Source organism: Lepidochelys kempii, chromosome 20 (genome assembly GCF_965140265.1).
Source record: "Lepidochelys kempii isolate rLepKem1 chromosome 20, rLepKem1.hap2, whole genome shotgun sequence".
NCBI classification, from domain to species: Eukaryota; Metazoa; Chordata; order Testudines; family Cheloniidae; genus Lepidochelys; species Lepidochelys kempii.
The window spans coordinates 23,424,883-23,447,789 of NC_133275.1; the positions used below are offsets into that span (position 1 = coordinate 23,424,883).

A 22,907-nucleotide genomic window follows, 5' to 3' on the forward strand; every position below is an offset into this window, starting at 1 on the left:
CGGTAACACCCCATGCTCCCTAGCGGAATTGGCTGTGGAGATACTTACCAGCACTCCAAAGGCCATGATCTTCAGCAGACACTCCAGGGAAAATAATGAAGTGAAGACGTGGTTGAACATCTTTAGCACGTCCTCATAAGCAGTTGAGGCCTTATCGAACTAAAGGCAAGAGAAGAGAGAGCAAAAAATCAGCCCCACAGGACAGGACAGGTCCCCAGGCCACAGATCAGCCCCACGGGACGGGCCAGGTCCCCAGGCCACAGATCAGCCCCACGGGATGGGCTGTGTCCCCAGGCCACAGATCAGCCCCACGGGATGGGCCGGGTCCCCAGGCCACAGATCAGCCCCACGGGATGGGCCGGGTCCCCAGGCCACAGATCAGCCCCACGGGATGGGCCGGGTCCCCAGATCAGCCCCACGGGATCGGGGGGATGGGGGACATGCCGGCTATGCAGGAGGGGCCTGTGTTTGCTCCGCCAGGCTCGGTACAGCATAGCATCTCACACCCTGGTCAATACTGCCCCAGTCCCACAAGGGGGTCGCTCACCTTCATCATTAAGACAATGGTGTTGAGGGCGATCATGGCCATGATGGTGTACTCAAAGGGCGGCGACACCACGAACTGCCACATGCGGTACTGAAAGCTCTGCTTGTTCTGAGGCATGTGCCGGGTCAGGGGCTTGGCACTGATGGCAAAGTCGATGCAGGCTCTCTGCGGAGAGGACAGACACAGCCGCTAGGGTGGGAAGGGCTCCTGGCCACCGGCGTCAGGATGGGCGCAGGGGGAAGAGGATATAGGGGCAGTCCAGGCCGAGAGACTCTGAACTGGCTTAACCCCATGCGCGAAGGACAGCTCGACCGGCTGCCCTGGTCTAATGCTTCTCCGACCCCTTTGTGGTGGGTCAGAGGACGCTCTCTGGCCCGTGTGAAGCAGGAGATCAGTGCAGATGATCGTAACAGGGCCGGCGTAAATCAGCATTTCTCCCATGAAGTGAATGGAGATTTACACCAGCTGGCGACATGACCCTACGCACTGGTCATCATGGGGACCGTCCCAGCTCTCTCAACTGAAGCCCCCACAGGTTCTTCATGCCACCTGAAAGAGCTCAGAAGCCCCTGGTTTCCTGTGGCCCTTTAGGGAAGCTCCTTGCAAACCACTGGCCTTTCTCCAGTGCTCTTTTCTAAAGCTCACAACTGCTCCATGCCCTGATTCACAGATGCTACAGCCAGAAGGGACCCTGCTGTGACCTTCCTGTCTAACGTGGGCTATCCATATGCAGCTGCTGCAGTTCTCTCTCCCCTCCACTTGCTGTGGATTTGAACCGACAATCTCTAGCACCTGAAGCAGCAGCCAGACCCCTGTCCCACCAGGCCATCTAAACTGGGAAACTGAGGCATGGAGAGGGGAAGAGACTTGCCCAGGGTCACCCAGAACGCTGGGAATAGAGCTTGCTCATTAGCGAGCTTGCAGGGGGGCAATGGGGGAGCTCTCCCCAGTGGCTCAGTGGTGTAATCTGGCCTTGCGCCCTTCCAGGCAGCACATCAGCACCGGGGAAACAGCCTGAATTCCTTCTTCCATGATGGACACAGGCCCTGCAACAGCTGATCCAGGGCATGCCACGGTGCTAATGGCGAGATGCATGGTGGCTGGGGCATGGCCACTGGGAGCTGGTGTAGGGGCTGCTGTTGGGGAAGCAGGGACAGAGTGGCATGGTCCCCCTGACTTGGACTGCACCTCGTTCTTCTCCAGGCTGTATTCCTCCATCATCTTATCTCCCTGTTCCTGGAACGTGATGATGATCAAGGCCACAAAAATGTTCACAAAGAAAAATGGGAAGACCACGAAGTAGACAACGTAGAAGATGGACATCTCCATACGATAGCCGGGGCTGGGGCCCTGGTTCTCATAGGTGGCATCCACCGAGTGTTTGAGGACTCTGCAGTGGGGAAGGAAGGAAGGTGGAAAGGGAAGGAAGAAAGCGAGAAAATGGAAATAAGAAAGGGTAGGAGAGAGACAAATAGCAGCAAGGGGGAGTCAGTTCAGGCCCAATAAAAATTCCTGTCCCCAGCTAGGCTCATGCTGTGGTAATACCCTGGTCATATGGATGAGGAAAAAGCAGCCTAGAAGGTCCAAGGGCCAGATCTTCATCTGGTGTAACTCAGCACAGCTTCAATGAAGCTATGCATCTACAATAGCTAAGGAGTTGGCCCTACGCTCACGCAGCAGACGAGTGGCAGAACTGGGAACAGAACTCAAAAGTCCTGAAGCTCATGCACACGCCTGTCTTTCCTTTTCACCTATGCCTTGGGAAAACTTTACAAAGGTGAGGGGCTACCATTCTCCCCATTTTACAGATGGGGAAACTGAGGCATGGAGGGGGACATGACATGCTCAGGATCACCCAGCAGGCCAGCGGGAGAGCTGGGAAGAGAACCCAGGTCTGCTGAGTCACAGTCTGGTGCTCTAGTCATTACGTCTCACTGCTCCAGGCTGAAGCAGCTACATTCAGCTGCGATCTAAGTGATGCTTCACCCCATATCTCAGAGAGAAAAGGGTTAACCCCAGCCCTCTCCAGTACGCACTGGCCCGCCCCCTGTGGCAGCTCCTTACTGTGGCCAGCCTTCCCCCGTGGACACAGTGAAGAGAGTCAGGAGTGCCCACAGCACGTTATCATAGTGGAACTCGTATTTCCTCCACTCCCGCTTCTGGGCTTTCACTTCGTTGTCCTTCTCGTAGACCAGGTACTCGCCCCTGGGGACGAACAGACACCGTCAGCTGGACAGCCAGGAGGGCTGGGGCATAGCACTGGGCCCCTAAGGCCAGCTCCTGATCTCACTCACTTGGGAGCAGATCCTGAGTGACTGGCTTCACACAGGCTAGGGGGCTCAGTTCTGCTCTCATTTGTGTCATGGCACTGCAGCAACTCCTGATCGACACCCCCGTCAGCGAGTAGGGACTCGGAGCCTTTGTCGCGGGCTCAGTTCTCCACCCGGCCTGAGCAGAGCTTGGGTGCAGTTGGGTGTGGGAGGGCTGGCAAGGACCCGATCGCAGCAGTCTGACCCCCCGCCCCCTGGCCCAGTGTAACTGAACCCACAGGTAGCTCACTGGTACCAGGTCTTAAAAGGCGGAGGGCCCCTCACTCCACCACAGCCCCTTCCCTCCGCTATGTCAGCTGGGCCGGAGGGAACTCTGAAGGGGCACTCTCTGGCTGTTTTCAGATCGCTCTATATGCCTCATAATCCACCCCACGGACTTTAGAGCCTGATTCTGACCTAATTTTCTCCGGTGTCAATAAGCGTCACTTTACTGAATCCTGGGGGCTACCCCAGTGTGAGTGGAGAATCAGGCCACTAGAGTCAGACCTGCTGACCCACTTGGGGCCTCTCTTCCTGATGTAAATCTGAAATAGCCCCTCTGACTCCAACGGAGCAATGTCCCTTTACACCAGCTGGGATTCTGACCCCACTGACTCCAACGGAGCAATGTCCCTTTACACCAGCTGGGATTCTGACCCCACTGACTCCAACGGAGCAATGTCCCTTTACACCAGCTGGGATTCTGACCCCACTGACTCCAACGGAGCAATGTCCCTTTACACCAACTGGGATTCTGACCCCACTGACTCCAGCACAGTGATGCCAATTTACTCCAGGTGGGGAGTCACCCGGGTGTCACCCTGGCGTATGTGAGAGAAGCGGGCCATTGTAATTTCTACCCCATTCCTTACATGCCCACTGTGGCTCTGTCCTTAAGCTCTGCCTTGCTCCACCACGGGGCAAGGAAAGCTGCCAAGAGGAGGGTCATGATACCAGTAAGTAGGTGGGAGACACGAAGGGAGCGTAGGAACGAGCCGGGCTGTAAATCAGGAGTAACTCCACTGAAATCAGCGCCACTGGGCCAGTGCAAACTCAATGCTAAGTGAGCAGAGGTGAGGTCAGGCACTGCCTCTGCATTGGCCACCACCACTGTGTTGCTAGGCTTCCTGCCAAGCAAGCAGAGGAGCTTTGCTCTATTCCTGGAGGCCAAACGGGACTATGGGGAACAGTGAGGCCACCTGCTGAGAAGGTGGCTGGGGAAGCGGAAGTGTGAGGAGCCCAGGGATGGGTTGGGCCATGGCCAGGTGCTGAGAGACAGAGGAAGGTGGCTCCGTACCTACAGTCCTTCTCAAACTCCTTGGACTCATCTGTGCAGTAGAAGAACTTGCCCTTGAAGAGCTGGACGGCCACCACAGCGAAGATGAACATGAAGAGCATGTAGACGATGAGGATGTTGAGGACGTTTTTGAGAGAGTTCACCACGCAGTCAAAGACAGCCTGGAAAGGACAGGGGGGCCCCAGTCAGGACTGCATGAGGACTGCAGAGTCCAGACTAAACTTGGTCCACCCTCGAGTCCCACTTGGCCTGGTCCCATCTCAACATAACCAGAAAACAGCCCCTTTCCCAAGCATGGCGCTCTGCAGTCAGGTCCACCTGGCCCATTAGGAACTGGCTGCCTATTTTTGAGGGGTTAAATGTGCAGAGATTAGCCTCACTTAGGTCTCAGAGCAAGGCCGTGCCAGAGCTGGGGATAGAATCCAGGAGTCCTGGTCCTCAGGTCCCCTGCTCTACCCCACGAGACCTCCCAGAAACAAGAACAGAACCCAGGAGTTCTGACTCTGCACTAACAACTAGACACCACTCCTTCCCATAGCTGGGACTAGAACCTAATCTCCTGTCTCCCAGCCCCCTTTTCTGACCCCCCCACCTGCTCCTGCAAACCCCTGCCACTCCCCTCAGGCAGCCACAACTCCTTTATTTGCTCTCAACCATCCCTGCACCTACCTTGAGCTTTGGCAATCGCTTGATGGTTTTCAGGGGCCTGAGGACACGGAGGACACGCAGTGATTTGATGGTGTTAATATCCTTCCCTTTGCTGCTGCCTCTGTAGAGACACGTTGGGTGGGGGTGGGAGAATGGGGAGAGAGAAGGACGATGAGGCCCAGGCCCCTTGTGCCATTCTAGACACAGGGTTCTTCACGGAGGTCCATTCCCTTGGGCGCGGGGCACCCATCTGTTGGTGGGAGACTCTGGGTTACTGGGTCACTCCCAAGTGACTCATCTACAAGCCTGGGCCATCCCTAGCCCTTTTGTCTCCTTCTCACCTCTTGCACTCATCAGCTGCCATTTGGAGGTGCTGTTATCACACACCACCAAGCTGGCCCTTTCCTCACTATCCCAGAGAAGGTGAAGTTCAAAACCCTAATCTATTTTTTTAATGTATTCTGTCTCTCCACCTATGTATCCGCAGTTTCTAACTAGCCATGCATCCATGGATCCATCCATACACTCTACTTACTTACCTATGGTGTCTTTCCATCCATCCACGCTACTTACCTACCTATCGTGTCTTTCCATCCATGGATCCATCCATCCATCCATCCACTCTACCTATCTATCTATCCACTCTACCTACCTACCTATGATGTCTTTCCATCCATCCATAGACAGACCCTGTGTTTCTCTCTGGTTGCCTAGCTCCCAGTCTGTCCTGGCTGGCGTCACCCTATGTGCTGGTCCACAGTGAGCAGTCTTGACCACACAAATCCCACAGTTGAGGGGAGTGTAGGGTGATTTAGTTTGCCCAACTGTTGGGTGGCATCCAGGACTGGGGAACACCTCCACTCCAGCACCCCACCAGAAAGAAAATTCTGACTCCTACTAGAAAAACCCAGTTCATTCTCCTCACGGGGACGTCGTCATTCAATGATGAAACGCCGCAGTCTGAACAACCACCTCGTTCTTTGTCTTAGAAGTCATTTCCACAGAGCCAGCAGAACTTACCAAACCGTGCTTTGCAGACACTTCCACAAAGAGAAAAGGCAAGGAAGAAGGAACTCCTCCGCTAGGGAGCGGGGAGGGGCCCTTCACCAGGTGTTTGCTCTTCTACAGCAGCTTTCATCCAGGGACCTCAAAGCTCTTTACCAAGGTCGGTATCATTATCCGCATTTGACACATGGGGAAACTGAGGCACTGAGTGGGGAAAGGACTTACCTATGGCTACTTCAGGAATTAGTGGCACAGGCGCAAACTGAACGCAGGAGTCCTGGCTTCTGATCCTCTGCTCTAACCACCAGAACACACCCCCACGCCCCTGGCTCCCAGTTCCCTGCACTAACCACTAAACTACATAGTCCCCACTTCTTACAAGCAGCTGTGGTAAACGGCAACCACCGTAAGAGCAATGGTGTGGGTCACATCCAGGGAGAGGGGGAATTCAGTCTGATCTATTCAGTAGTTTTCCCCATTGTGAAATTTCTTTAATCACCCGCCCCTCGCTGCACACACACAATTTTTTTTTATACCACTAGTGGAAGGGGCTTCAGCATGGGCCCTGGAGCCTGAACATATCCTGTCTACGGGTACAAGCCAGGCAGCTTCCCCATGCACACCCTGCCAATTGTGATCCCTGTTGTGGGGAGCAGGGAGTGAAGCCTTCATGGCCCATTCAATCCTGGCTTTGTTGGCGAGGCTGCCAATGAAAAGGGACAGGGATCGCTGATTGTGAGGGGAGTGGTTTGGGGCCATAGACATCTGTCCCACTAGGAACAAGGCTGAGACCCAGCAAATTCATTCCTCACAGAGGCCTCATTATCCACATTTTATAGACAGGGAAACTGAGGCACAGAGTGGCTATGCAACTTACCTAAGGCTACTTCGGGAGTTAACAGCACAGGCCAAACAGAACCTAGGAGTGCTGTGGCTGGCAGATGGGACCGATGTCTGGTGATAGGAAAAGTCCCTATTTATTATTAGCTGCACACTAAGAACCCGTGTACTAATGGCTCGGTCCCTAGAAGGGGCAGGACGGGAGCTCCTTCCAGCCCCAGATCTCAGCACAGACTGCTGGGCACTCTCAGTTGCTCTTCTCCCCAGCACTGATTGGGCCATATGGGCAGATCCAGTCCAGAAGGTGCTGGATGTAGTATAATCCAATAACACCGGGCCTGGGTCCCAGCCTGGGACAGGGGCTACACGATGATCATGGGTGCCTCCGGTATATGGGACGGCGGAGAGCTGGGCCACAATCTCACCCAAAGCCAGCCCCAGCCCGGAGGGCTGGAGTGGAACTGCTTCATGCCAAGCTGACGGGGAACAGGTGATTTTCCCACAGGGCTTCTCACTGCTGCTACTCACTGTGAGCTGCCCTGCTGCTCAGAACAACACTAGCCCCTGTAAGGGACTTTGCAAACGTTCATTCTTCACCCTCACACCATCCACTGGGCGGGGGGGGGGGTGTCAATCAGTATTATCCCCATTTCAGAGAAGGGAAAAGTGAAGCACAGAGAGAGAAACTGATTTGACCTAGATCACACAGCACATCAGTGGCAGAGCTGGGGATAGAACCCAGGAGTCTTAGCCCCAGTTCCCCATGTTCTAATCACTAGACCGCACTCCCCTACCAGAACTGGGAACAGAACACAGGCATTCTGCCTCCCAGCTTCCCCAGATAACTATCAGACACTTGGCAAGTCTCTCTCCTGGGAAAAGAACCCAGGCACCCTGACTCCCAGTTCCCCGCCCTTAGCACTGGACCCCACTCCCTCTTCTCTGTATAAGGTCACCAGGTTTGAGTTTCACAGGAACAATGCTGCGAAAGGCAACGAAGTATTCTGTACAAGGAAATCATTTCCTTAGAGGGGACCCACTGTCCCATTTTGGGAGACCCCATTCCAGCACAGGACCGAGACAGAGGCAACAAGGTGCCTTATGCCTGGGGGACAGAGAAATCTGGGTGGGTGTCCAGCAGAGGGGCCAATGACAAGAACCGACCTAAACGAGTGATGGACAGATCCTCCCATTCAAAGCAACGCATGATCATGAACACAGGGAAATAAAGAGAACATAGGCAGAATGTGTACGAGAGAGAGAGAGAGAGACTTTACCGTGAGCTGCTCCTGTGTCAGGTGGCAGTGAAAGGGGAAAGACAAGGAGAGGTGAGTGACAATCACAAAGAAAACACACGAGACGCACCCCAACAAAAACCACCAAATGGGTTGTCCCCACACCGGCACTGCTCTTGGAACCCCCAGCGCCCTGCTCAGAGCTTCACTCAAGCTCCTCCTCTTTCACCTCCTGGCCAGGAGATGGACTGAGCTGATGGACCAAGCTGTGCTGAGCAAGGTCAGGATGCTGGTGTCAGGAGAACCTGAAAGCCAGGTCAAGGCTTGACAACTGGATCCAAACTCTGGTACCAAACAGGGCATTTTCCAACAGCTGGAGGATTCCCTGCATGTGGATGAGCTTTAAAATCATGAAGAGAGGACAAATCCTCAGGGTTTACTCCTCCCTTACCCAGCATTCACTCCTCCCTTACTCTGGGTTTGGCCTTTCCTTACTCCAACAAAACTACTAGTGAAATAAAATAAACTGAGGATAACTAACCAAATTGTGAATTCATTACTCCAGGTTTACTCACTCCCTACTCCAGGTTTACTCACGCCTTACTTGGGAAAAGCTCCCAGTGAAGTCAAATAAATTGAGGGTGGTGTAAATCGGCAGAGCTGCATTGACTTCAATACAGCTGTGTTACTGACACCAGCTCTTGGCCCCCTGGGGACACAGCCTCGGCTCTCAGTTACATTGGTGTAACTCCGCTGACTTCAGTGAAGGTACCCTGGATTTCTGCCCGTGTGGAAGGAGAATCGGGCCAGGCATCACATACAAAAGCAAGCCCAAGTGTAGCAATCAGCTCCTCAGGCCTCTTGTCACCAGCACAGCTCAGAATAACCGCGGTCAGAGTAGCTTGTGGCAGAGCTAGAATCCAGCTGTCGAGACCCTGGGACGGCTGGTACTGATGCAGCAGCATAGACCAGAATACACAACCAGGTGAGACCGTAATGCAGCACAGCAGAACATCAATAGAGATACTTCGCTTGTGTTACCAAAATGGCTCAAACATTGGCTCAAACTGGTTCTAGGCTAGTGATGGAATCTTATGAAACTGACACAAAACAGTGTGACATAAACAAGGCTAACAGTGGGGAGCAAGGTGGGGAGGGGGAAAGCTGAAAGCTCTCTTTAGGGGGAGAGGCGGGTGGATTCAACCCATGGGGGAAAAGCCTCTCCGGCAGGGGTGAGCAAACTGGCTGGAAAAGATTCCCACGCGACTCCCACCCCAGAGCCCTTTCGGATGGGTCTGAAATGTTCAGTTAACCCTTTAAAACCCATTCTTCCCTATATCTGCATTGCTGCTTGATGGATTAAATGCAAAATGGGTCTTGGCTCCACCAACACATTCCACTCCCCGAAATTACACAGCCCAGCTGCTGCCCAGTTCATGCCCCCCCCCTGACGATGGATTCCACCCATGATTTCACCAAACACTCCTAGAGGCATGCTGGTCATACCACCCGGCCTCAAGTTCAAGGGGAAAAAGGCAGGTCTGGGGAGATCTCCCTGGTCGGCATGCTTTGGAGGGTCACCCTGAAGTAGCCACTACTACAGGCCTCTGGGCTAGCCCAGCCCACATCCCTGCCGTTACAACTACCATGGGCTACTGCAGGGGTACAGAACCACTGGGGCACAGGTTTGCCCTAGCCACCCATTCTTCTCTTCTGCCCCTCCCTCTTCCTCTACATCTCCCTGAACCGTGGACATGGGCCTCTGGTGAAGACGGCAGAGCCAGTCTCGGGCTCCCTGCAGTGGAGGGTGCTCTTTGGGAGGAAGGGAATGGCTGTGCCTGCCCCAAGGCCCCTTCGCACCAGCCAAGCTAGCCCCCAGGGACCAGGGTGCAAGGCTACGGATGGCCCTGACTCTCATCTACATCAGTGTCACTCCAGAGGCATGACTCCGGGGTGGGGGAAAGGGGAACCAGGTGCCAGAGCTCTGCTTCAGCCCAGTTCAGAACAAACTCTCTCTAGAGTCAGGATATTTAACGAGCGGGGGCCCCACTCTCTGCCTCACCTCACTGCAGTGGCAGCTGCCTCCAGCCTCGGCTGCTAGTCCTGGATGGGGACACAGCATTCACAACCTGAACTTTCCATTCCCCTCCCTGCTCCTGCACAGGCCAGGGCACACCAACCCTACAAACCCTCGGTTTCCCCAGGGAATGGACAGACCCTGAAGCCTGGGGGATGCATCGAGACCACTGGGCTCTGGTCCGAACCCTGGCCGTGCCCAGTGGTACCAGCTGGGAAGGTGTCTCTGATTCACTGATGATGAACAGCCCTGGAGACTGCTGTCTCCTGATCTCCCATTCAGCACCGGGCATGCCCTCTCCATGCCCTGCCGGGCTAACATGCTCACAGTCTTAACCCAAAGGACCAACCTCTCCAGGGAGCTCAGGTTCTGTGGCCCATTTTGGCTTCTCTGCCAATGAGGCATCCAATTAAGGCCGCCGGCAATGGTGTTTCATGGATGCGAAGTGGGTGTCTGGTCCCACTGGGGAAAGGGCTGAGACCCCTCAGACTCATCTCACACACAGGCCATCAGATGGCCATTACCAACCCAGCCTCGATTGCTCTCGTGACCTCTAAGTGAGAAGGCAGCATCAAATGCCCTGACATGGCCAGTCCTCGGGCACGGCAGGCCCTGAAGAGGGACAGCTTGTCCAACAGCCCCAGCAGTTTGCCCAGCTCCACACAGAGGGTCAGGAATGGTGGGGGAAGCCCCCGTGCCTCCCAGCACAGACCATGCGGGGGGAGGATCAATCGGTGGGACAGCGCCAGGCATGCGCGGGGGAGATGCACATTCGGGGGGTGCAGGGGGCGCTGGGAGCTGGACCCTTTGGCAATGCCCACTAGCAGCGACTCTCAGGGGTCCCAGCAGGCAGGCATGAGAGAGGTTGCTCAGCATGCTGTTTCCCTGCAGCAGGGGAGCTCGCCACTGGGGGTGGCACAGAGGGGCTGGAGATGACCCACCAGGACCCCGAGGGCTCTGCTGGCTCATGTGTCTGTTTACATCCATCCTCCTGAAATAACCACTGACCCCACCGTCTGCTGACCCCTGTGCATTGCTTCACCAGGGCACAGAAGCTGCTCATGGGCTGAGCAAATCAACACTGGAAACTCAGTTTGTAATCCCCGGAACTGGTGCCGTGCTCGCCTTCTCTAGCTGTACACGCCCGGATGGGCTGGCTCTCACAACCTGCCTGGAGCGACTGGGCCCAGCATCCTCTCAGCACGTGAGAGATGGACAAGCAGCGGGGCCCAGCGTTACCCGCCATGTCAGTCACAGAGCTGGGAAGGAGAACCCAGAAGTGCTCTAATGACCCCAGCACACTCCTTTCCAGAGCCAGGGCTAGAATCCAGGAGTCCTGACTCCCAGACACCCGCTCCCCTCCGCTCTAACCCCGGACCGCACTCCCCTCCCGGAGCTGAGGAAAGTAACAGGAGCCACCCTGCTCTAACTACGAGACCCCAGTCCTGCACTTGAGGCTCACCCAGGAGTTGGCACTCCAGATTTACTGAGCCGCTCCTGCTGGGCTCGGACTAGCAGAGAGAAACCCTTTCTCCAAACTGGGCCTCGCTGCCCCATGGCTTTTGTTCAGTAAGGGATCTGCTGGGCCAGTCCTCGGGTGGCAGCGGAATATCACTGTGCTAATGGCTTGGGTGGCATCATAGTGCAAGGCCCTGAGAATCCTGCTCCCGAAGCCAACGGCGCTGGGCCTGACTGGGGCTGCGTGCACCAGCCTCCCTTTCGGGGAGCTCCTGCTCGGGACCACGCTTCTTTGTCCTGCGGACGAGGCCTCGGTTGTGGGCACTGCATGGCTAGGATGGACAGACATTATCTGGACCTTGGGAGCAGCTCCACATGCTAGGGGCATCCCAAGCTGGTGGGGAGGTCGCTCCGATTCCATGCATGCTCTGTGATTGGCTGGGGGGGTTGGCAGCGAATGGGGGTGCCCTGTCATGCAACGAGCCAGGAGCCGGGTCTGGGGAGGAGTGCAAGTGAGAGAGCTCCAGCAAGTAACTCACGTGAAGGCAAAGGCCACCAGTGCTCCGCTGACCACGATGAAATCCAGGATGTTCCACAGGTCCCGGAAATAGGCGCCTTGGTGAAGGACCAGCCCCAGGTCGACCATCTGTGGCAGGGAGCAAAGCTCAGGCAGAGGGTCCGCAAGGCGGCTCGCTCTGTGCAGGCTGCTGCTGAGGGTGAAAAGGCTGCTCCCCTTTCCAACCGCACCTCGCTCTGCTCAGCCCCATGTCCCAGTGCGCTCAGCAGAGCAGGGGCCATCCCACTTTCTTCCTTTCACAGAGAGGGAAACTGAGGCACGGTGTGGGGATGTGACTTACTCAGGGGAGGGCTGGGACCAAGTCTCCTGAGTCTAGAAGGAGTTGGGCCTGTTCTGCTAGCCAGATGGAGGGACAAGAGCTACCCAGCAGCTGGCATCATCTGGGCTTTAAGGGACAATTTGCTCTTCCCAAGCTTAATTCAAACTAACCCAGAGGCAAACCCTGTCACTGCTGAGAGCCCCCAGTGACTGAGAGGGGGAACTTGGTCTCCAGCTCCCTGCTCGTTGTCCAGGGCCCCCATCTCCTCAGCGCTCTCTGCGGCTCTCTGCTGCTGCTTCCTGGGGTGCTTTGTTTCGTAAGTCAGCCCTGCTGTCACATGAAGGAGATGGGGCCCTGGTGGCCTGCCCCTGGCTCCTTCCATCCCTGCCTCCACCTCAGCAGACAGTCCCGCCTTTGCACACAGGATCCCCCCACCCCTGAGTTCTCCAGGGCTCAATCCGGTGTTCAACGTGCCCCTTTGCACAGCCTCAGGCATCCCTCTGCCGCTACCCTGCCTAGCCCTTCCTGGGCTGGATTCCAGACCTCCACCCCTCCGTTATGGGTTTGCCCCACACCTGCCCTCCCCTCACAAGTGTCATAGATTCATAGATATTTAGGTCAGAAGGGACCATTATGATCATCTAGTCTGACCTCCTGCACAACGCAGGTCACAGAATCTCACCCACCCACTCCTGCAAAAAACCTCTCACCTATGTCTGAGCTATTGAAGGCCTCAAATGTGTGGTTTAAAGGCTTCAAGGAGCAGAGAATCCTCCAGCAAGTGACCTGTGTCTCATGCTACAGAGGAAGGCGAAAAACCTCCAGGGCCTCTTCCAATCTGCCCTGGAGGAAAATTCCTTCCCGACCCCAAATATGGCGATCAGCTGAACCCTGAGCATATGGGCAAGATTCACCAACCAGATACTACAGAAAATTCTTTCCTGGGTAACTCAGATCCCACCCCATCTAACATCCCATCACAGGCCATTGGGCCTATTTACCATGAATATTTAATTACCAAAACCATCTTATCCCATCATACTATCTCCTCCATAAACTTATCGAGTTTAATCTTAAAGCCAGATAGATCTTTTGCCCCCACTGCTTCCCTTGGAAGGCTATTCCAAAACTTCACTCCTCTGATGGTTAGAAACCTTCGTCTAATTTCAAGTCTAAACTTCTTGGTGGCCAGTTTATATCCATTTGTTCTTGTGTCCACATTGGTACTGAGCTTAAATAATTCCTCTCCCTCTCTGGTATTTATCCCTCTGATATATTTATAGAGAGCAATCATATCTCCTCTCATCCCTCTTTTGGTTAGGCTAAACAAGCCAAGCTCCTTGAGTCTCTTTTCATAAGACAGGTTTTCCATTCCTCGGATCATCCTAGTAGCCCTTCTCTGTACCTGTTCCAGTTTGAATTCATCCTTCTTAAACATGGGAGACCAGAACTGCACCCAGGATTCCAGGTGAGGTCTCACCAGGGCCTTGTATAATGATACTAACACCTCCTTATCCCTAGTGGAAATACCTCTCCTGATGCATCCCAAGACCACATTAGCTTTTTTCACGGCAAGTTCTACCCTTCCAGCTCTGCACGCCTCATCCCCCAACAGCTGCGCAGTAAGGAAATGCCGGCAGAGCCACTGGGAGGGACCAGTCTCCTCTCTCAGCTTCTCCCTCTCCAAGTCATTCCTTCCCTGTCCTGGTGACGGGGAATGGACAAGCTCCAAGGTGGGGCTCCAGACCTATTGGGCCACTCCATCCCCTCCTCCCAGGCTGGAGGCCCCCCAGGGAACAACTGACAGGTGGTCCATACATGCAGAGAGTTGGGGGGGGAGGGGGCAAGGGCTGTATTTAATGGACTGATGGGCTGTTGGCCTGGTGCCTTCTGTGGCTAATGGCAGAAGGATGCCTTGGCCATCCTGGCCAGGGGTGGGATGAGAAACAAGCTGTTAGGAATTAGAGGAGCTGCTAACACAGGGGATTCCAGGGCAGCGTCCGCCCCGTGACACTGATCCCCACCTAGGGTGGTAACGTGGGAGGATGAGCTCATCCTTTCTCTGCAGCAACACCGGGGGAACCCACAGGGCTGGCGGCTGGGTCAGACACCGTGGAGATCTCTCCTGCCCCAGCTGCTATGGGTAAATCCACCCCACCCTGCAATATGGCCCAGGCCCCGGTCCCTGCCAGACTCACCTTAATGACCATCTCAAAGGTGAAGACGCCCGTGAAGACATAGTCAAAATAGCGCAGAACCTTTGGGGGAGAAGAGAGGGAGGATCTCAAATGCCCCTCTGGCTCCTCTAGCTAGCACCCCAGGGCAGGAGGAGACGCTGCCTTAATCACACTGCAGCCAGGGTCCGGCCGAGCCAGTCCAGGAGCCCCAGCTGATGCTGGCACAAGGGGGCCAGGAGTGATTTGGGGAGGCTGTCTGAGACCCACCAGGGTCACAGCGCGCAGAAGCCACTAAGTAAGTGTTCCAAGGGGAACGGCCCAGATTCAGACCAGCGATAGCCCATTCCCAACCCCTGTGCTGCCTAGTGCTTGGCCTCCAGGACCAAAGCAGGGCCTATGGATGCAGGCGTTGCATCTCCCCACGGGTCTCTGGTGGGTGATCCCCATTTCCCCCATCACTCTTCCATGGGGATGGCCTTTGGATGGGGTTTTCACCCCCCCCCCCCAGTGGCCTTAGGGTCCCCACTCAAAAATTTACGGTGGGTGCAACCTGTGGTCATAGATACCCCGGGCACTCCCAGCGAGTGGCCAGGTGGGAACCCAGGTGTCCTACTCAGACTGCAGCATGGGTCCTTTCTGTTCCGTCTCCCTCAAACTCCTCCTGCAGCAGTTCCAGGCAGATAAAGGATTCTTCTTCACTTCCTGACCCGTCATGCTCTGCTAGTTTGGCACCTGGCTGTTAAACAGCTGCTGTGCCCCACCTTAGAAAGGGGTGAACTTCCATGGTGCGTGAGTGATCCCTGCGAGGTGCTGCTGCATGGCTGTTGAACAGCTCCTGTGCCCCACCCCAGAGGGGGCTGCATAGTAGCGCCAGGCAGAGCCACGCTTTGTGTTCAGTTAACACAAGGCTTTAGGAGCCCTCCTTTGGAGACGCACCAGCTTGTTATCAGGCTCATCAGGGTCTGCAGAAGTTGCGTGCAGGGAAGGGGAAAGCGGAGGAGGCACGGGACTTGGCTGAGATCTGCTTCCCCTCCCCTTTGGGGATGCTGCTCTAATTCTTTCACTCTGCTCTCTCCAGCAGGCCCATGCATGCGGGAGTTGGCCAGCGTGGCTCTCAGAGAGGAAACTGCAGTGTCAGCTGGCGGGAGAGCTGGGTGGTGATTTATGGAGCTCTCACTCCCGGCTGCCTCCCTCCTAACCTACTTTAGCACAGCTGCAGTGCTGCAGAAAAGCAAGAGGAAGGGGAGAGGCCTTTGGTTTTACTTTGGGAAGGGGTAGGTGCTAACAGTTGCACCTCACGTGCTGGGCTCCATTGCCAGAAGACTGGCACTGGGGCAGCCTGCTTTCTGTTCACTCCCCAGGCATTGCCTCTCTAGCTTTCAGCGTCAGTTTAGACCTGAGGAAAGTTGCCAGTTTGGCACCCCTAGAGACTGGAGGGCACAGCCGGTGTGGCGGGGGCAAGCTCCCCCCATATGCCACCCCCCACCAATATGCCTCAGCCATGATGCAGAGATCCCTTGTTAGGGGTGTTAAGAACATAAGAACGGCCACAATAGGTCAGACCAAAGGTCCATCTAGCCCAGTATCCTGTCTACCGACAGTGGCCAAATCCAGGTGCCCCAGAGGGAACGAACAGAGCAGGGAATCATCCAGAGATCCATCCCCTGTTGCCCATTCCCAGCTTCTGGCAAACAGAGGCTAGGGACACCATCCCTGCCCATTCTGGCTAATAGTCATTGATGGACCTAGCCTCCAGGAACTTCTCTAGCTCTTTTTTGAACCCTGTTATAGTCTCTGTGTCCTGTGGAGTCCTTGGCCTCTCTCCTGAGACTGCCAATAAGGAGCCCAGGAAGTGTCAGCTGTGGTGTGAGTGCCTAGAAAATGGTCTGAGAAGCCTGAACCCACGGTTCACAGGCCACCAGGCAGTGATGACATCTGGGGGATAGGTTTAGACTGGATTGCCTAGAAGGGCAGAAGCCTTCAGCCCCCCTGGGGTAGGGCGGGCTCAGCTCAGCGGTGGGACATACATTGTTCCGGGTAGCGTTGGGCTGCACGGGGTCCTCAGCGGCCAGCGCGATGCTGCTCATGGCGATCACCATCAGGATGCACATCTCAAAGTAGCGCAGGTTCACGATGTAATGGCAGAGCCTGCGGAACCTGGGCCAGGCAAAGACGGCACATGGCACCCAGACTCACTGTGTCCCCCCACCCTGGGGCAGACCAATGCGCCCCTCTGGCCTGGTAACCTCCCCACCCTGGAGCAGACCAATGGGCCCCTCTGGGCCAGCAGTCCCCCGTCCTTGCCACACCAGATCAGGATCACAATTCACAAAGCCAATAGCTGACCCCCAGTCATGGCCAATGCTTGATGTTTCAGAGTAAGGCGCAAACCCCCACAATGCACCTGGCCAGCTACGCATGCTGCCGGGGTCCCCCACCCCCGCAGGCCAGATGCTCACTCCTAAGTCTGAAGCAGGGAATTCAAACACAGGAGGGTTGGATGCCCATTGGCTGGCTTCCCTCACTTAGGGGTGAGGGGTACTAATAGCCAGGACATTCCTGGCATGTGCCCACCGTCTGCCCGCGGGCACTGGTTGGCTCAGTTCCCCGCCCCGACGAGAGCTGTACTCACGGATTGGTGGTGGAGAGGATGAACATGGAGCTGTAGGGAACCATGGGCTTGGGCCCATTCTCCTCCTGCTCGCCATCCTCCTCCTCTTTCTTCTCTTCCTCCTTCTTTGGCAGTGGGTCTGGATTGGCATTTTTATTCACTGCACAGGAAAGAAGGGTGAAGTGAAGTGAAGTGAAGTGGTCAGCACTGACCTGGGACCCTGGAACCAGACACGGCACAGCTGCTGCCTTCCTGCCAGCTTACAGGGGAGCGAGTGTCATCCCTGCAGGCACGGGCAGGGAGACCAAGGCCTGGCAGGGTCACCTGAGACTAGTGCTGCCGATGGGGAGATGGCTCTGGGGGCGCCCCTTGGGCCCTGTGCTGCCTGGCTCTTTAACGCTAACAGCATGCTGCCTCCCCACGCGTGGTGCTAGGGTTAAGGCCAGAGAGCTCCCTGACCCTCCTTAGGAAGGGGAGCTCAGGGGAGACACACACACAAGCACTCCCAGTGTGTGAAGCCTCAGCAATGGCAGGGAACTGATTAGGAGAGACCTGCCCAGAGGGACCCAGCAGGTGCCCCACGCCCCATGCAGCAGAGTAGGTGAACCCCCCACCCCCAAAAGTCCCTGCCAATCTGACCTGGGGGAAATTCCTCTCCACCCCAGATCGGGCAACCCTGAGCATGTGAGCCAGACCCACAGCCAGGCATCTAACCAGAGAATTCTCTGTACCCTCTTGGAGCACTGACCCACCAAACCGGTGCCTGTTTCTGTCTATGGTTGAGCTCTGATCCCTTAGGGCTGATTTGTCTTCAAGAGGTCCCATCTAATGGGCATGGGCTACTCCCTCTAAATTGGGACCAGCCCTGAATCTCAAGAGAGATGCCCCCACGGATCTCACTCCCACACGTAAGAACATAAGAGCGGCCATACTGGGTCAGACCAAAGGTCCATCTATCCCAGTATCCTGTCTTCTGACAGTGGCCAGTGCCAGGTGCTTCAAAGGGAATTAACAGAACAGGGCAATTATCAAGTGATCCATCCCCTGTCACTCACTTCCAGCTTCTGGCAAACAGAAGGCTACGGACACCATCCCTGCCCATCCTGGCTAATAGCCATTGATGGACCTATCCTCCATGAATTTATCCAGTTCTTTTCTGAACCCTGTTATAGTCTTGGCCTTCACAACATCCTCTGGCAAGGAGTTCCACAGGTTGACTGTGCGTTGTGTGAAAAAATACTTCCTTTTGTTTGTTTTAAACCTGCTGCCTATTAATTTCATTTGGTGGCCCCTAGTTCTTGTGTTATGAGAAGGAGTAAATAACACTCCCTTATTTACTTTCTCCACACCAGCAATGATTTTATAGACCTACGTCACATCCCTCCTTAGTCGTCTCTTTTCCAGGCTGAAGAGTCCCCGTTTTATTAATCTATCCTCATACGGAAGCCGCTCCATAACCCTAATAATTTTTGTTGCCCTTTTCTGAACCATTTCCAAGTCCAATAGATCTTTTTTGAATTGGGGTGACCACATCTGCCTGCAGTATTCAAGATGTGGTCAAAAAGTTTGAAAATGTTTGAAAACCACTGCACTAAGCAGTCCCACTTCCCCTAGGGCCTACGCTGGGGGCGGATCGAGCGCTGCCCCGTGGCGAATATGCTGGGGGTGGATCGAGTGCTGCCCTGAGTTACCCCCTACCCAGTGCCTACCTTGCACGACGGTGTTGTTGATGGGTGGTGTGAAGGTGGCTGGGATATCCACTGTGGTGTGCTCGGGCTTCTTGGCAGCCTTGGCTGGGTTGTTCTGGGTGCTGGGGTTGGTGACTATAAGGCTGTTCTCGGGGGTTTTCGGGGGCCCTGGCTGGGGCAGGTTGCTGGGTGCCTGGCGGTTGGCAGCATTCTGGGAGCTGGGGGGCGGCTGGCCCAGGGTGCCAGGAAGGTTGTGGGATGCCCGGATGGCCATGCAGTTGGCATGGTGGCCCACCTTGGCTGGGCTCTGGAGGTGGCTGGTATTGTGGGGGATCGAGGGCTCCGTGGTGGCTAGTTTGTTGTTCTTCATGTTGTCTATGTCCTCCGCCACCTGTGGCTCGTGGCGCCCCATGTCCTGCTGGATCGGCCGCGTGGTGGAGAGGTTCGGGCCGGGCACTGGGCTGGGGCCTTGGTTCTCTCTACGGCAGCAACCCAAAGGAAAAGACCCAGATCAGAGCCAGGGAGTAGGAGGCCTTGTCTCCCTTCTGAACAATCTAAACAGCCTGCTGCTATGACCCCACTGAACTGCTGGCTCAGGTGATCAGGGAATGGGTCATGGGACCTTCCCTTCTAGGGGCACCAGCTCCAATTTGGCCCCAGGGTGGTGGTGTGGGACTGGCTGACTGCTGGGGCAGTGCTGGTCAATGACTGACAATCACCTCCATCTGTGATGGCCGTTCACTGGCCTGTATGGAACCAGTTCTTGGATCTCAGCCCAGTTCCCAGAGGGACAAGCGTCAGGAGGATGTGGCCAAGAAGAAGTTGGTGCCTGTCTGAAATGCTCCCAGCAGAGAGGGGGAGGCGAAGGGCCCTGGGCTTGATAGTTGATACATCCCCTGTTGAGCGGGGAGCCAGCTGGCTCTACCCCTTGCTTCCCTTTTCCCAGCCCCTTGGTCCTTCCTTGGCCCCTTTCTCCAGCCCCAGCCCTGTGCCCACTGCTGGCTGAGCGAGGGCCCTGCACTCTGAAAATGGGGGGTCCTGTCTCTGAAATAACTCTGATCTGGCTTCCGATCACCACAGCACCCCTCCCCCATGGTACACCTCCAATCCTCTGGACAGAAGCGAGGAGATCGGGGGGCAGAGTTCCCAATTCCCCCCAGCTCCATTCCCCCCCCCGCCTCATCGATCCCTGGCGGCTGTCGTGCCCGGGGACCCTCCCACCCCACCCCCAGGCGCCCCCACTCACTTCCTGCGCCGGTGCCGCCTCTCCCTGTCGTCCCTCTTGCCGCCGGTGTCGTAGGTGGACTGCGCGGCATGCCGGTGACGCCGGCGTCTCTCCCCGTCGGGCTGCTCACCCTCCACGTTCCCGCAGGAGGGCCGGCTCCCTTCCCGGTGCCGCAGTCGCCGCTCCACCTTGCTGCCCTCGTCCCTGCCCCCGCCGCCCTCCTCTCCAATCCGGCGGTGAGCCCGGTGCCGCCGATGATCCCGCTCGCCCTCGGCCAGCCGGGGCGACCCGCTGCGGCCCTCTTTGCTGCCCCCTTGACAGCGCTGGTGCCTGCGGTGGGGGTCGACAGCTCTGATCCGCTCCGAGGCGCTGTCGCGGTAACCCTGCTCCTGGCTGCTCTCGTGAGCCTGGCTGGGATAGTCCAGGTCCCGGTAGGTGCCGTCCTGGTTCAGATCAGCCTCCTTGCTCCCGCCGCGCTGCCGTCGGGCCTCAAGACCCTCTGCATCAGGCTGCTCGTAGCTGCGGGAGCTGCTAAACTCCCGCGAGCGCTCGTGGTAACGGGCCTGCTTGCGCAGGAAATCCTCGGCCCGCTGCTGGCTGAAGCGCTGCTCCATGGAGGGCTCGCTGGGCCGGGTCTTGTTGGTGTTGTTGTTGCGATTCTCCTGGGGGTCAACCACCAGCGGCCGGTCCAGGTGGGTCTTGATGTCAGGCCGCATGGCTCGGGCATAGGTCACCTTCCACTGGTCCTCGGGGTCCATCTCATTGTACAGGGCTTCCCGGCTCGCCAGCAGATTGTGCTTCCGCATCTCGCTCGTTCTCTGTTCCCAGACAGACTTGGAGGATTTTTGGTTCTTCTGCTGCTCTTTCCTGAAGCCGAAACAGGGACAGATTCTTGAAACACCATTAGAATTGAGCTGCTTTTCGTCCCCCACCACAGCCAGCACTCCTGCCCCGCTCCCCACGGCGCCCCCTGCTGCGAGGAGCTGGGACTGGAGTAGCCGGGAGCTCCTCCCATAGCCAGCGCCCTGCCCTGCTCCCCACGGCGCCCCCTGCTGCGAGGAGCTGGGACTGGACTAGCCGGGAGCTCCTCCCATAGCTAGTGCTTCTGCCCTGCTCCCCACGGCGCCCTCTGCTGCGAGGAGCTGGGACTGGAGTAGCCGGGAGCTCCTCCCACAGCCAGTGCTCCTGCCCTGCTCCCCACGGCGCCCCCTGCTGCGAGGAGCTGGGACTGGAGTAGCCGGGAGCTCCTCCCATAGCCAGCGCCCTGCCCCGCTCCCCACGGCGCCCCCTGCTGCGAGGAGCTGGGACTGGACTAGCCGGGAGCTCCTCCCATAGCTAGTGCTTCTGCCCTGCTCCCCACGGCGCCCTCTGCTGCGAGGAGCTGGGACTGGAGTAGCCGGGAGCTCCTCCCATAGCCAGCGCCCTGCCCTGCTCCCCACGGCGCCCCCTGCTGCGAGGAGCTGGGACTGGAGTAGCCGGGAGCTCCTCCCATAGCTAGTGCTTCTGCCCTGCTCCCCACGGCGCCCTCTGCTGCGAGGAGCTGGGACTGGAGTAGCCGGGAGCTCCTCCCACAGCCAGTGCTCCTGCCCTGCTCCCCACGGCGCCCCCTGCTGCGAGGAGCTGGGACTGGAGTAGCCGGGAGCTCCTCCCATAGCTAGTGCTTCTGCCCTGCTCCCCACGGCGCCCTCTGCTGCGAGGAGCTGGGACTGGAGTAGCCGGGAGCTCCTCCCACAGCCAGTGCTCCTGCCCTGCTCCCCACGGCGCCCCCTGCTGGGAGGAGCTGGGACTGGAGTAGCCGGGAGCTCCTCCCACAGCCAGCGCCCTGCCCCGCTCCCCAAGGCGCCCCCTGCTGCGAGGAGCTGGGACTGGAGTAGCCGGGAGCTCCTCCCATAGCCAGCGCCCTGCCCCGCACCCCAAGGCGCCCCCTGCTGCGAGGAGCTGGGACTGGAGTAGCCAGGAGCTCCTCCCATAGCCAGTGCCCTGCCCCGCTCCCCACGGCGTCCCCTGCTGGGAGGAGCTGGGACTGGAGTAGCCGGGAGCTCCTCCCACAGCCAGCGCCCTGCCCTGCTCCCCTTGTCTCTAGCTGTCCTGAGAACAGACCCTGCAACATGAGCCAGTGCCGAGGCTCAGCAGCCCACGGTCAGACACAGCGTCACGGAACAAGAGAGCTTGAGGGCTCCGGTACGTGCCCTGGCCGCCGGTGTCGCTACCTACGGCACTTACACCGCTATAGACATGCTGGCTGCAGACAGGGGGCTCACTTCCGCCACCTCCTTGGCTTTCTGTAGTGCAAGTTTTTGGTTGGCCACCTCCTCCTCTTCTTGTTCATCCTGATAGGCACAGACACGGGTGAGCTTTAGCGGCGTTTGATCCCCATCAACCCTGTCCCTTTGGCGACAGAACCATTGGTGTGTAACTCAGCCCCCCCTTTCGGGGGGGTTGGTGTGTGAGACCACACAAAGGGTGACAAGCCTGCTGCAGCCTTGGCAAACCGCTCGGGCATAGGTGCTGACTCCGCGGATGGAGCACCCCCGGGGAAAAAATGGTCCCCCTCTGTCAGCACCTCCCCCTCCCTCCCCACACCTCCTGCCGCGGATCAGCTGGCATGCAGGAGGCTCTGTAGGGGAGGGGGAGCAGTCAGGGTGGGGAAGGGGGCGCGAAGAGGCAGGGTTGGGCTTGGGGGAAGGGGTGGAGCAGGGGTGGGACCTGGGGCGCAATAGGGGTCTAGCCCCCCCAGGGAAAGGACCAAGTTGGCGCCTGTGAGCCCAGGAGACTCCTGCTTCAAGATCCAGGGCGATACTTGCAGCTCCCCAGCCGGGTGTGGCCGCAAGGCGAGGATGCCCATCCTCCCGCTCCATGAGCTAAGGGAGAATTCAGGAGCCCCAGGTCAGACCACGGGACCATCAGCTCCTCTGGTGTAAGCTCCTGGCTAGCACAGGGCACCACCAGCACCC

General features: G+C 57.1%; 1 protein-coding gene across 1 annotated transcript in view; it reads right to left on the minus strand.

The window, feature by feature from the left end:
• Nucleotides 1-22,907, minus strand: part of CACNA1A (calcium voltage-gated channel subunit alpha1 A) — a 195,829-nt gene that overhangs the window by 49,132 nt on the left and 123,790 nt on the right. The window contains 13 exon segments of the mRNA XM_073319217.1: nt 49-159; nt 548-712; nt 1,736-1,937; nt 2,612-2,752; nt 4,154-4,314; nt 4,823-4,922; nt 11,956-12,062; nt 14,451-14,510; nt 16,457-16,586; nt 17,062-17,200; nt 18,750-19,207; nt 19,975-20,820; nt 22,177-22,283. Coding sequence (XP_073175318.1) covers nt 49-159; nt 548-712; nt 1,736-1,937; nt 2,612-2,752; nt 4,154-4,314; nt 4,823-4,922; nt 11,956-12,062; nt 14,451-14,510; nt 16,457-16,586; nt 17,062-17,200; nt 18,750-19,207; nt 19,975-20,820; nt 22,177-22,283 — 2,727 coding nt within the window.